A 15,077-nucleotide genomic window follows, 5' to 3' on the forward strand; every position below is an offset into this window, starting at 1 on the left:
TTAATCTTAGCATCTCAGAATGAAGCTGCATAGAGAATAAATTGCTTCCAAGAAAAAAATAGTTGCAAACGGTTTTAATAATGGTTCTAGGAACTCGGAGAGAGTGTCAACAAAGACTTATTGCTTCTCTGGCCCGGAGCGGGAGAACTGCTTATCTTCTCTTCAGATCTGGCTGCAGGGCCCACCATGCCCTCCCTTCTCCGATCCTTGGTGTTTACATACACTGACATGCTCACTGTCCTGTTCATAACCATATCTACTGTTTCTCGTGGGCTGAGTGTATGCGGTATGCGTGTGCTTTGTAAATGGTTGCAAGATAAAGTACCACCTGTTATTTCTATTAAATCATGACACGATGATGGTGGCCATAATTCTCCGTTTTCTATTAAGTACCCTGCCCAAGTAAACTGTTTTCTGATCTCTCTTAGATGGAAATCCTGTATGAATGTGGAAGCCATTAGCAGAGTAATTGCTGTCTGTTACCATGACAACCAGCCGCTGCAGTCACCTGCCCGAAGTGCTACCAGACTGCACCGGCTCCGCTGCACCCGTGGTGAAGACCGTGGAGGACTGTGGCAGCCTGGTGAATGGGCAGCCGCAGTATGTCATGCAAGTTTCCGCTAAGGACGGGCAGCTGCTGTCAACAGTAGTGCGGACCCTCGCCACCCAGAGGTAGTACCACCATTAAAATCAATGAGTCTGTAATTGATCCCGAGCGCTTTCTGTCAGATGTGAAATGCTGAAGGGAATGTAATTAGCGCTCAGGTTTTTGTGTCAGGTGAGAGGAGGTACTGGGGAGGAAAAAAACCCAACTACACAAGTTCTGTTATTGCCGTTTCTATAGCAATGGGGCAAAAAGCTAAAACTCACCCTGTGGAGTTTTCTGCTTAAAGTCACACTCGCAGAGAGCCAGGCAGGGAAGGATCCCACAAGGCGCAGGGTCACTTGCTTAACATTTGTTATTTTGACCTTGTGACGGTTAATTACTTTCTTGTCGACTTCAGGTACTAACAAAGGTAGCTGCCTTTGTTAGGATAGAACCAAGGAGGCCTCCGGTTTCAGGTGACTGAGCCAAAGTGACTGGACACGTGGGTAAAACTTTTGAAGTGACGTTCTGGTGTGCAGGCTAGTCAGCACCCCGTGATGGGGGCCTATTCAGCGCAGCTTCCTGGGGGTCTCCTCAGGCACATCCCCATTTGGGGGATTCTTCTGCTGCCTCCTCCTTTGCCCTCCACATGCCCCCTCCACGATCCTTCATACACACTCTGCCCTGTGAAGTACTATCATTAACACCCGCAGCTCGTCTCCCCTGAGCGATGAACTGAGCCAGACTGAAGGCTTTGAGCAGCCCAGACATGGTTTATCCAGGCCAGCCCTTTGTCCCTGGAGGTCTCCCCTGGTGCTCTTGCCGCCCACTGGCATGTGGAGAGCCACAGGCTGCCTGGCCACTGAGTGCTCCTCGGCGTCTCCATTTATTTCAGAATGAGTAAGTGGGACCTGTCTTATGACTGTGAAATGTATTTCAATAGTAGACATGCCCTATGATTTCACTGCTGACACGTCTGACCCTGAAACTTCGGGTCAGTCACTCAGACCTCAACTGCTTACCTTGGTCTGAGCAATTCAGCCAACTCCTCCAGTGCAGATACAGGCTCATCAACCCCTACATGCAACAGGACCCCTGGTGAAACCACAGCACTCTCTGTACCACCCCGAACTCCCTGGCCCCACAAGTGGTGGCCGCCAGACATGGAGTCACCCGCCCACACATGTTATAAACATTATCCACGTGCCTTCTGCTGTCAGTCCGTTTGGCTTTCACAAAGCCAAGAAATGAAAAAAAAAGGGTCAATACATATTTTTCTATCTCTGGGAAAACTTGTAACAATTGGTTAGGTCTCAGAATACAAGGAGGCAGTGAGTATAAGTGCTCGGCTGTGAACTGAGACAGACAGTTATCTGTCCGCATGTGCCCCTGTCACCCTTGAGCCATCAAACACCTCATTTGATCAGGAAGTGTGGGCTGCAGAGCTGAAACACCTGAGACCTGGGATCCAGTTTGTGTGTGTGTGCGCGCGTGTGTGTCAGGCATTTTTACATGTTCTCCTACCATACAGTAGTGTAAACCAGAACTTTTACAATTTTATAAGCATTTGGTTCAATGTGAATGATGGAGGCCAGGAATAATGACAGAAAAAAGTCAACTCTTTAAACTTTCTTTTCCCACCCCTGAGCATGTGGGGCTCCTTTTGGCAAGTGGGAAGGAGCCTCCTTTCCTCTTTTAATCCCCTTTTAGCTTCACTCAGTCCCAGGATCATCCCCAGAAAAGCCTTTGGGAAAGAGCAGTGTTTTCGTGGCTGTTTCCACAAAGATGGAGCCAGAGAGAGGGGGATTAGCATAAGCCTGGGTCACTGTCTGCTTTGGGGGACAGGAAGAAGTGGGGAAAGGTGAGTAAATAGGCCAGTCCTTGGGTTGGCACAGACAGTGATGACATTTAAAAATCTAATACCCGATAAGGACCTCCAGCAATATAAGAAGACATTGATCAGAGGCGGATAGCCCTCCAGTATCCATTGAGAACTGAGGCCGTCTTACTTGGAGCTTTGACGTATGTGATGAGGGCCATGTCATTTGATTTTCCCTGACCTGAGTTTTTCTACAAGTGAAAATAGTGAGCATTAACTAGGCACTTACTACAGGCTGGTCCCTCATCTAAGCTTGTAGCCTGGATCACACTTTCTCATCCTCACAGTCACCATATGGGGAAGGTACCCTGCTTTGAGCCCATTTTAGAGATGAGGAAGCTAAAGTCCAGAGAGATGACATTAATTGCCCAAAGTGAGCCAGCTCATGTGCAGCAGAGCTGGGTTTTGAGCCCAAGTGGCACGACTCCAGAGCCTGCCTCACTAGCCACAACACCATGAGTCCTCACAGGGTTGATGTTTCCAAGTTAAAGGCCAAGCCCTGGACTGAGGCCACCTTGGTAGGACATACCTTTACCGGCTTTCAGCTGAGTGTCCTCAGCAGCCCAAAGTGCAACATAGGAAAGCTCCAGCTCTGTGCTCCGGCTCAGGCTGCTGTTCTGCGTGGCGGCTTCAGGGTTGGCTGCCCATCTGTTTTCCTCCTCTCACTCTCCCACTAAAAAGAGAAAGACAAAGAACCTCTGGGTATTCAAAAGTGTCCCGGCCTAGTTCAAAAGACTCGGTTTGTCTAGAAACTATAATCGGTGCTGTTTGCAAACAATTTCTTACTAAAAAAGGATGATTTTTATTTTTCGATTGGTAGTTTGCCTGAACTACATCAACATCCAAGGCAGAATTAACACATTGCTCCTTTTCCCTCACTATGTCCCTGGGTCCACCTACTCTGGTATTAGCCACCCCCTAGTTCGTTGTTTTGACAAAAGTAGATGCCCAAGGACCCCGGCCCCCACTGCCGAATTCCAGTGTAGATCTCGGGTTTTAAAGCAGATGTATGTTCAGAGCAGCTGCTGTGGAGGAGGGTCCGAAGGCCCCAGAGCTGGAGGACCATGGCGTGGCGGTGGTTACCAGCCCGTGACCAGCAGGTGCCCCTCCTTCTCTTGCAGTCCCTTCAATGACCGGCCGATGTGCAGGATCTGCCACGAGGGCAGCAGTCAAGAGGACTTGCTCTCTCCGTGTGAATGTACAGGGACCTTGGGGACAATTCATCGGAGCTGCCTGGAACACTGGCTGTCGTCCTCAAACACCAGCTACTGTGAACTCTGCCACTTCAGGTTTGCAGTCGAGCGCAAACCCAGGCCGTTGGTGGAGGTCAGTAATTGGGGCACGTCTTGAAAACTTAGCTCTAATGAGCAAATGATGTCTGCTTTTATGCCCAGCTCACAGACCCTGTGCCGCTTCATTGAAGCATAGTAATAGCTGTGTGTGTGTGTGTGTGTGTGTGTGCGCGTGCGTGCCTGTGTGTATGTATGAGACAGGAGACACAGAGTCAGCACTCAGGAGCCAATGGCAGAAAGGTGACCTCTATGAAGTGAAGATGAGAGAGTAGAAGAAATCAGTGTGAGGAGATAGGGGACGTTTTAGAGACTTGATCTCCATTTTTCCATCCCTGTGACACGGAGCAAACAGATCAAACACTGTTCTCTTTGCACACCATTGCTCACCTTGAAGCAACAGATAAATGGGCATTTGGGTTGCCTAGTCTGAGAAATCTTTGTAGAAAAGTATAACTGCGTGTGTGCTCAGTTGCTTCAGTTGTATCCAACTCTTTGTGACCCTATGGACTGTAACCCGCCAGGCTCCTTGTACATAGGATTCTCCAGGCAAGAATACTGGAGTGGGGTGTAGTATAACGCACAAAGACCTACATTTTTGGGTTTGACTAGTTCTACACCTTACGTAAGTGACTTCACCTCTTGGAGTTACTATGAGGGATAAATGAATTAATATTTATAAAACACTTATAATATTAGGTATATATGCAAGAGTTTGAATTAAAAAAATCTCTCCTAGGAAATTACACACAAGCTTTTTTCAGCTAATAACCTAGTGTTGATATCTCTTTTCTTAAAAGTGATGCTGTCAACCCAGCCATTAAAATGGCAGGACATTATCTTTCCTATTTTAGGAGCCACTTGATTCTTCTTTAGACCCAGGTCCAGTCTTGTATTTTTGTTGTTCAGTTGCTAAATTGTGTCTGGTTCTTTGCCACCCCATGGACTGCAGCACGCCAGGCTTCCCTGTCCTCCCCTGTCTCCCGGAGTTTGCTCAGATTCATGTCTGTTGAGTCAGTGATGCTATCTATCTCATCCTCTGCTGCCTCCTTTTACCTTCAATCTTTCTCCACATCAGGGTCTTTTCCACTGAGTTACCTCTTCACATCAGGTGGCCAAGGTATTGGAGCTTCAGCTTCAGCATCAGTCATTCCAGTGAATATTCAGGGTTGATTTCTTTTAGGATTGACTGGTTTGATCTTGTAGTCCAAGGGACTCTCAAGAGTCTTCTTCAGCACCACAATTCAAAAGCATCAATTCTTTGGTGCTCAGCCTTCTTTGTGGTCCAACTCTCACATCCATACATGACTACTGGACAAACTATAGCTTTGATTATACAGACCTTTGTCAGCAAAGTGGTATCTCTGCTTTTTAATATGCTGTCTAGGTTCGTCACAGTTTTCCTTCCAAGGAGCAAGTGTCTTTGTATTAACTGGAGAAACTAGAAAAAGTTATTAGGTTATTTTTGCCTTCTCTCCTCCTCTTCAGCTGCCAGTCAATCAAAAATTGCATATTGGCAACAATAAATATTCTAATACACTTGAACCAGAGTTAGCTGGAAGAGGCCAAGACATTGTGCCTATAATCCAGTTGGGCTGATAACCTTATTTCAGCTGACTCAGTGGAACTTTGACACTAAACTAAAGCTAGAAATCAAGAAGCCCTTCTTGGAGGCTATTTAAAACAGCATGTTAGCATGCTGGCACTAAGGTTCTAGAGAGCTCTGCTTATACATTCTCTTGGTTCTGACCTTGAAAATCTAATCAGGACCTATAACTGGGGGCTGTTTTAGCTGTGACCTCCTTGCCAAACGGCACAAAATTTATTTGACTTGCCCCAATAAACGCAATACTCCTTTTTAAGATTCTAGATCAAGTGACCTCTTAATTTAGGTGTCTTGCTGCTTGACATCTACTTCCAGAAATTGATTTTTGTAGAGTGCCATGAGGATTTAGCTCACTACCACATTCTTTGGGATTTTCATTTCAGAACTTCTCTGCAGAGGAAGAAATATAATTAAATAATAAACAAAGGAGGCGAAGATTTTCAAGCCCAATGGCAAAAGTTAAAAAGAAGCCTATTTCTCCTTTCCAGAAACTTTGTGGAACCTCCCCAGCTTGATATTGCAGCTCTTTCTAGGGCAGCTGGCTTCCCAAAGAAAGAAAACCTTGCTTTGAAATGGGCTGTATCCAGTGGTCTTTTTTTTTAAGTGGTCTCTCCCCAGTAGAGAAGACTTTTTACTTGGCAAAAACCCCAGGATGTGTATGCATAATAGCTAACAAAGGCTGGGGTTGGGGGTGCACGCGTGTCAGATAACACACATGTGTCAGGTCATGCAGTGAACCCTTGCAGTCTCAGAGAGACACATGTACCCCCACACAGAGGTTTCCTCAGAGCCATGGGTGTCAGGCTGTAGATGGACTCCAGGATCTCAGGCCACTGTCATTAAACAAGGAAACAAGGCAAAAGACCTTGAGAATGTGTGAGGTGCTCTGCAAGATTTAGGGCCTCGCCTACAAAAACTTCACCCAAACGGTCACTGGTGGTGAAATTTTCATTGCACAAATGGAATGTGACGTTTTTCAGAGTTAATGATGATTGAACAAGTTGAAAGTGAAAGGCAGGCCTTCTCAAGCTGGGGGAGGCTGGCCATTTGATCTTCCGATGGCGAGATGAACTTGCTGTTTGACCACAAGCAATAAAAAGAAGTTGTCTTTGGTTTCTCAGCTGGAGGACAAATGAGAACCAGGTGCAGGCAGATTTTTAAACAAATGACATTACTAATTGACTTTTCTCCTCTTACCAAAGGGCAGGTTTATTCACAGTGAGCATTGCTTCTCAATATGTTTACTTCAAGATGAAAATGAATCTTTTCAGCAAATCAGCAAAACCTGCCTATTTGGGTTTAAGCATTAGGAGTATTGTTACTTTATTTATCATTTTCCCTCTTTAATTGCTTTAATCATTACTTTATTTACCAGTTGGTTCTGCCGTCTCATTAAAGCAAGAAAATTCCATAACATTTCATTTCAAAATCAATGTGATAGTAACAACTCCCATTGCTAGAGGAAGCGGTTTAAAAACCCATTTATAAATTTTATTTGGCAGCATCCAGACATTACATCAGTCGGAATTGCCTAACTCCGCAGACTCCCATTCTTTAGTAAACTTTCAGTCCTTCATCCACCGTAAGCCTTCATCTTCCTCAATCTCATTCTGAAGATCCTTCCTCTCCTCTTGTCTCTTACACTTTCTGCAGCCAGCAGCTAGATGTTCATTTTTAACAGATCAGGAACCCAAAGCTGTCTTGTACACAGGCTGCTACATAAAGTCTTTCTTCCCTCTCCTTGCAAAGAATGAGTTTCTACTCAAAATGGCCAAGTCAATAGACAGATTATTAATAGCATCTCCAAACTGGGCATCACTTCTCCACTTTCCACTGACCATCTGGGTGACATACCTGTTGCTCTGAGCTGCAGTGTGGAGGGTGAACTGCAGATTCTCCATGATCTCTTTGGTCTCCAAAAGGCTCAAATTCTTGTGCAAAAAAAATACATTCTACACTTGAAATGAGCCTATTGTAAGGTGAGTAAATTACATTGTGTTGGCCAAAATGTCCATTCCAGTTTTTCTATATGCTGTCACAGGAAAACCCAAATAAACTTTTTGGCCAACCCAGTGCTTCAGTAAGTTGCTGTGTGTATCTACTTACCTACCTACCTACCTGCATGGCAAGACTAATTCTTTTTTAGCCTTTTTAATTAATTTTCAGTTTTATACCCTAAATATTTTCTTGGTGCTAAGTAAGCTAGTATAATGAGGTAGTTTCAACCCAAGAGAGATGGTTGGGGTTATTCAATTATGGGTGGATTTCCTCTACAGTCCAGCTAGTGTAAATCTCCTAAAAGATCTGTGTCTACTTGGGCAAAGTTTGAAAGGAAAGCATTTGAACTGTCCATAGCAAAAAGGAAAACAGATATAACCCACATACATTTCATACCTACCCAGGCAGCACTTTTCTCAGGAAGGCTACGTATTTTTGTTGATGATGGAAAATGTGTCCACTGGCAATTTGTCAGATGAATTAGCCCCAAGAATATTGACCTGGTAGAATGCAGTAAATAGACATCCACTAACCATAAAAGGATTCACGGAATGACTAGCCTGGGTGGTTTTATGGTCTCCTCTCTACTCATTTTCAGTTTTCCTCATTTCTGTCTCTAAGATGAACTCTAATACCATTCTTTTATAAGGGTGAAATACAGCAAACCAATAAAAATAGCACAATTTCTTCCCAAGACTGTGTGCCTTGACTTCCGCCTTTTGCCGTGATTACATATCTGATTGAGCAGTTTGCCAAGGAAGTCCAGCTTACTATGTGCAGATAGCGTGCTTGCAACATCAGCTTCTAGGATGGGAATATCTGCCAATGGGCTTTCCTAAGACATATATCAGTAACACCTGCCCTTGCCCGGGAAACTCATGAAGTAATAGATCAGCTCAACAATGTCAAGATTAAAATGAAACAGCCAGGAAATGGTGGAAATCTGCAGGAAAGGCTTCCTAGGATCTGATCTGTCTCCAAACAGGAAAACATGGTGATTTTTCACAGAAGGAGTGATTAGGTTTCCGTATTCCTATTTCCCTTTACACAACCCCAGCTGATTGATAGGAATTGTATGAACAATTTAAAAGCTGTTCCCGGTGAGTCTGAGGTTGAGCTAAATTGAAACTGAGAGTGTTTTCACACATATCAGTTACTCAGAATAATGGAATATAAAGCTTGGGAGATGAGGATTAAAGACTTTTTTTTTCAAACTTTTCATTTATAATTTTTTAAGTCGCTGGAAGAAAATGGTTTTAAAGTGTGCCAAGGATCCAATGTCATCTTCAGCTATACAAAAGGGAGCAGAGTTGAACTGCTGTGAAGAAACGACTTTGTGCCTTGGCGCTTGGCTATTTAATAGATTTGAGACTTCACTGAAACCCTCCTACTATGTTCTGTCAGGCTTAGGAAAGGATGTTACTCACTTCATCGTAGTGGGTTTGGTTTCTTTCTTTTTTTTTTTTTTACTTTATTTTATATTGGAGTATAGTTGATCAACAATGTTGTGTTAGTTTCAGGAGCACAGCACAGTGATTCAATTATACATATACATGTACCTATTTTTTCAAGTTCTTTTCCCATGTAGGTTATTACAGAGTATTGAGTAGAGTTCCCTGCGCTATACAGTAGGTCCTCATTGGTTATGTTTTAAAATATAGCAGTCTGTACATAAGTATTCTGCTAGGTTAAAACGTGCTGGCATGCTGCGGTCCATGGGGTCGCAGAGTCAGACATGACCGAGCGACTGAACAACAAGGTTGAAATGTGAACTTTTGGTTTCAGAGTGTTCGTTTTCATCAGCAAACCCCTGTAGCCTTGGGATAATTAAGGAATGACACCAGAGAGTATAGAAACTGATGGAGGAAGCTTCCCAGGCATGAGGACCCCCTAACTTCCTCAAAGGAAGGTGGGCAACCTCCCCTCTTCATTCCAGCCAGTGAGCAAAGCACAGCCCAAGAGTAAGGTGGCTGGACCATCATCACAGTACGTGATAGGCTGTCACAAAGCCTCTGTTCATTAAACAGACAGATAAATAGAGAATCTTTCTCCCAACTACAAACTATATATCATATTTGGAGCCTGTGGTTGTACATCAAAGAAAATGACCCTTTGCCCTTCGGTTCAAGACAGACACAGTTGGACAAGGGCTTGTATAATATAAAAGCAGAACCACTGCTTTGAGCCACACAACAAATGTGATGATTCTGACAAATTCTGCCTGCCTTCTAGTCATCAGTCCTCAGTCAGGTGGCAGGAGCCCTGTTCCACTGGCAACCAGTGAGGAGATAGCATGTGCTTCAGAGTTTGGCCAGGAGATGCTGACCAGAGTTAGAGGAGGGAGATGGAGTGGGGAGGGTCAGGCTGACTGGGGAAGATCCAGGCCCAGCTGGCCTTTGTCAGGGATTTTGGAATTCAAGCTCTGGGGAATCAAAGTCTTCAGTATGGTCTGCGGGGGAAAAGATGGTCTTGCCCATGTGGTACATGAAGGCACAGGTTTGCCATGGGCCTCCCTGGTGGCTCAGATGGTAAAGAATCTGCCTGCAATGCAGGAGACCCAGGTTTGATCCCTTGGAGAAGGCCATGGAAGTCCAGTCCAGTATTCTTGCCTGGAAAACTCCATGGACAGAGGAGCCTGGCGGGCTACAGTCCATGGCCTCACAAAGAGTCGGACACAGAGTGACTAACACTCAGTCACTCACATGAGGTCAAAACCCCAGCAAGGAGCAAGGAAGGTCTCAGGTACCGCTCTCAGGCCTTGCTCTCCTCCTGTGTTCTGGAGGGACAAGGAAAAGCCACACACAGTGTCTGAGCGGTGGGATGGGGAATGGATTTACCTGAATCCACCTGGAGCTCCCACTTCCCTCCCTCCTATCCACCAGGCATGGGGCCTTAGCTTCCCCAGGGCTGATCAGGCCCTTCCTCTGCAGCCCCGTCTCCTGGAGGCAGCTCTTCCACCAGCTCCAGGCCAGGCTGAAGCTCCCAAAGCCAAGAGCAAGGGAAAGATTACATAACAGAAAGGGGGCTTGGTGAGGGACTTTTTTGTCTGTTTTTCAGAGAACACAACAAAAGCCCCTCGCACTGAGTGACATCTGTGCTGGTTACTTTTCCTAGCAGGGCTTAACACCCCGGCTGTGGCTGCTGTTGTAGAACCATGAGACAGACAGCTGGCCACCCACTACTTCAGTGAGAACCTGAACAAATCATTCCTCCTCTGAATGCGTCAGTCTTCTTACCAGTGAAACAGAGCAGAACTAGCCAATGGGTGACCTCATTCTTGCACAAAGGTGTGCTTTATTGAATAAACACTCTTTTTTAAAAATTGAATGCCTTTAGGTTGGACATGCATGCACTGTCTAGTTCCCGAGGGTCTTGCCTTCTGCTTACACCCACCCACTCCTCTTCACCCTCTGCAGCATGTGCCTGCTTTTTACATTTGAGATTCCAAAATTGCATGGCGTCCCCTACCTTTAAAACCTAACACTAGACAGTGTATTAAAAAGCAGAGACATCACTTTGCTGACAAAGGTCCATACAGTCAAAGCTCTGGTCTTTCCAGTAGTCATGTATCGATGTGAGAGTTGGACCATAAAGAAGGCTGAGCACCAAAGAATGATGCTTTCAAACTGTGGTGTGGAGAAGACTCTTGAGAGTCCCTTGGACTGAAAGGAGATCAAACCAGTCAATCCTAAAGGAAATCAACCCTGAGTACTCACTGGAAGGACTGATGCTGAAGCCGAAGCTCCAATACTCTGGCTTCCTGATATGAAGAGCCGACTCATATCATAGGAAAAGATCCTGATGCTGGGAAAGATTGAGAGCGAAAGAAGAGAGTGGCAGGGGATGAGACGGTTGGATAGCATCACCAATTCAGTGGCCATGAACTTGGGCAAACTCCGGGAGATGGTAAGGAACAGGGAACTGTGGCCTGCTGCATCCATTGAATTGCAGAGTCAGACATGAGTTAGCAACTGAACAACAACCCCACCTTTAAAAGAATCTGCTAATGGTATGTGATTTCTTTCTACCAACATCTTTCTCCCAAGGTAGTACAGACTGAACTTAATGATCTCCTCCTATTGTCCCCACATTATGAGCGAGCTGAAATGGCTGGTTCAAAATCACACAATTAATGAACCGGTAAGAGACAGAGTGCCAGCACAGACACTGGTGAGAAGTACCGTGCGCTGCAGCTGCCTTAGTGTTGGCCAAGCGCTTCCTTGCCTGCCTTGTCACCAGCCTCCCCATCCTTTGTCCAGTAGTTGAGATCACCTGCCTGATGACTGAAGTCTAGAGATGCTTAATCCTACAGTTGTTCAGATTTGGATTTTTCCCTTGATTCTGGTGGCTAATTTAGCAGTTGCTTTGTTACTTAAAGCTTAGTTACAAAGAAGCTGTTTTAAGGTATCTATTAAATTCACAGCTTGCTTCATTAAAAATAACTTTATTTAAAAAGGCAAGCCAACTGAAGTGTTCACATGGCCATGCCAGATGGAAGGGAGCTAACTGCCTGGTGCCTGGGTGTTCAGCCCATCCACTGCTGGGAAAGGACTAATTTGGAGGGGAAATCCTGTTCCCTGCATAAAAAGAATTACAGGACTGATTTTAGCATTTTAACTTGTATTGATACTTACAGTGACTTGGGTTGAAATACAAATTGGAAATCATGCTTTCGAAAGGACCTTTCTTAGACTTCCCTGGTGGCTCAGTGAATAAGAATCCACCTGCCAACGCAGGAGACACAGGTTCGGTCCCTAACCTGGGAAGATCCCACATGCCTCGGAACAGTTAAGCCTGTGTGCCACTACTATTGAGCCAGCAAAGTGCAGCCACCGAGCCCACGTGCTCCAGCTGCTGAAGCCCATGCACCCTAGAGCCCACGCTCCACAGCAAGAGAAGCCGCCACAATGAGAAGCCCGAGCCCTGCAACAAAGAGTAGCCCCTGCTCACCACCACAAGAGAAAGCCCGTGCAAAGCAACAAAGATCCAGGGCAGCCAAAAACAAATCAATTAAAATTTTTAAATATGAATTTAAAGAGAGGACCTTTCTCCGTCCTAGTAGCTGCCTTTGACCTCTCCCCATCTGAGGGTCCCTGGAATAGAGGCACAGAGATGCAAAACACTAGGAGTTGTTCCACACAACTTTGTGATTTTAATTATTCTGTGTTATAACACATAGAGAGGAGGGCAAAAAGAATATATAAGCAAATGTGTATCCACCACCTAGAACTAACGCATGTCACCGTTTTGTGAGCGATGCATCTTTTAAAGAACAGCCTCTTGAAGGGGGAGGGAGAAAATGTCTGTAGTCATCACCAACTTGGGCTTCTTTGATGGCTTAAATGGTAAAGAATCTGCCTGCGATGTGGGAGACCCGGATTTGATCCCTGGGTCAGAGAGATCTCCTGGAGGAGGGCATGGCAATCCATTGCAGTATTCTTGCCTGGGGAATTCCATGGACAGAGGAGCCTGGTGGGCTACAGTCACGGGTCGCAAAGAGTCGGACACAACCAAGCAACTAACGCACTTGTCACTAACTCATCCTCAGGTAGTATCAAAAACACAAGACTGAGCCAAGGTTCCCTGAAGCACATCTGGGCCAAGAACAAGTAAACAGAATACAGATAATCCTGAAAAATGCCAGCCCCTTTGCGCTCCCTCCAAATGTAAGAACAAATAATACAGTAGTGCTGGCCACCAAAGGGTCCACTTCTTTGAAAGGGAGACGGTTGGAAGCCATTATATGGGAGTCTGGGGGGCTGTGGGGGGTGGAGAGGAAAGTGTCCCCAGCTGGGCAGAGAGCTTTGTAAAGGCAAATGTGATCAAGAAGCAGTGAAATGTCACTGCGTAACTACACCAAGTAATCATCTCTCCCCTAAGTCCTGCTGAAATAACAAGGCACAATTAGCCCACAGGAGTGGCCCTGTGCAGGTGAAGGCACCAGGTTGAACTGAAGGGAGTCATAAATTGCATGAGCCCTGGTGCAAATTTCAGACACAGAGTTATCAGATATGCATAAAACTCCACACTGAGGGTATCTGCCTGCCCTCCTCTTGCCTTTTCAGTTTTAAGTGTCAACACCTGACACTTTTAACTCCAAAGAAAGAATACACATTTTGAAATACATAATGGTCTGAAATATTGTAAGCAGTACATGATTACAGTTAAATGCTGCCTAATGGACAATTATGTTCGAATGAGCCAAGTGGAGAAGTATCTTCCGTTAGGCAGTAGGAGCCCAGTGGTCATTTATTCACTGAATAACACCCTTCTTTGCCCATTTATGCTAAGATCTCCATTTTCTAGCATAGGCACAGATCTTGACATGATATTCCAATCCAGTGGCATTCATTAATTTCACTTTGAGTCCATCTGTTTTTATCCTTAAGATATTCACACCCCAGAGTTTTCTCTTCTTAAATTATTTAACCATTTCCTAGGCAAAGGAGAGAGATGTATGCTGTACATTTTACATTGCCATCTTATTTTAGTGTGTCTGGTATCCCTATAATAGAGATTATCCCATTTTATAGATAAAGAAGCTGAGATTCTGAGATGTAGTCCCTCATCAGAGATCTTAAAGACTTTCGGCCACAGGGGAGTAAGCAGAGAAGGTAGAAGAATTCCAGTTCCTCTGGCTCCAGAGTCCATGCATTCGCCACCATTCCTGGCTTCTTCCTTCCTGGCTCAAGAGGTCTTTCCACTTGCTCGCTGACATGTTAACACACAAGCACACAGAGAACTGAGGGCTTCTTTACCAATAGCCAGAGTTTCTAAGGGACTATATGTACTTTAGAAAGGGAAGCATGAAAAAAGTGATGACTAAAGCCCTGATGTGCCTCTTGACATTGACCCCATGTATTAAATACAGAGCTCTTAGTGAGGAGGGAGAGATAAACAGGCAGAGCAGAGAGGATTTTTAGGGCGGCGAACCTATTCTGTATCATACCACAGTTGTGGCTATGTGTCATTATACATTTGTCCAAACCCACCGAATATTCACCAAGAGTGATGTACATTTATGCTGTTTACTGGAAGGACTGATGCTGAGGCTGAACCTCCAGTACTTTGGCCACCTCATGCGAAGAGTTGACTCATTGGAAAAGACCCTGATGCTGGGAGGGATTGGGGGCAGGAGGAGAAGGGGACGACAGAGGATGAGATGGCTGGATGGCATCACTGACTCGATGCACATGAGTTTGAGTGAAGTCCAGGAGTTGGTGATGGACAGGGAGGCCTGGCGTGCTGGGATTCATGGGGTCGTAAAGAGTTGGACACAACTGAGTGACTGAACTGGACTGAACTGAACTGAAACTATGAACTTTAGGTAACAATGTAGGTATATCGATTGTAACAAACGTAGCACTCTTGAGGTGCAGATGTTGATAGTGGGGGAGGCAGGGGATATATGGGGACTCTGTACTGTGCACTCAATTTTGCTGTGACTATAAAACCACCTCTAAAAAATGAAGTGTACTAAAAACACAACAATGAGCTGTGCCAGACTGTGTGCTGGGCAAGTGGAATGGCATTTCTTCTCTGTGCTTCTGATACTCTGGGCTTGTTGGAAAACAAAGCCCAGAGGTACGCCACCCTATTAGAAGCCAGAGAAGTCGTTCTTCATTTCCAAGGGACTTTATATGCCCTGTCTCTCTCCCTTTTCATCTAGTTCCTCTTTCTCAGCATTTGTCTTCATTTCCATGAATCATAACGTCACTC

General features: G+C 45.2%; 1 protein-coding gene across 2 annotated transcripts in view; it reads left to right on the forward strand.

Annotated features, from left to right (window-relative positions):
• Positions 1 to 15,077, forward strand: part of MARCHF3 (membrane associated ring-CH-type finger 3) — a 156,459-nt gene that overhangs the window by 114,613 nt on the left and 26,769 nt on the right. For both annotated transcript variants that reach the window (NM_001077941.1, XM_059888183.1), the window contains 2 exon segments: positions 429 to 672; positions 3,587 to 3,791. In NM_001077941.1, coding sequence (NP_001071409.1) covers positions 485 to 672; positions 3,587 to 3,791 — 393 coding nt within the window. In that variant the 5' untranslated portion in view covers positions 429 to 484.

This window comes from Bos taurus, chromosome 7 (assembly GCF_002263795.3).
Source record: "Bos taurus isolate L1 Dominette 01449 registration number 42190680 breed Hereford chromosome 7, ARS-UCD2.0, whole genome shotgun sequence".
NCBI lineage: Eukaryota > Metazoa > Chordata > Mammalia > Artiodactyla > Bovidae > Bos > Bos taurus.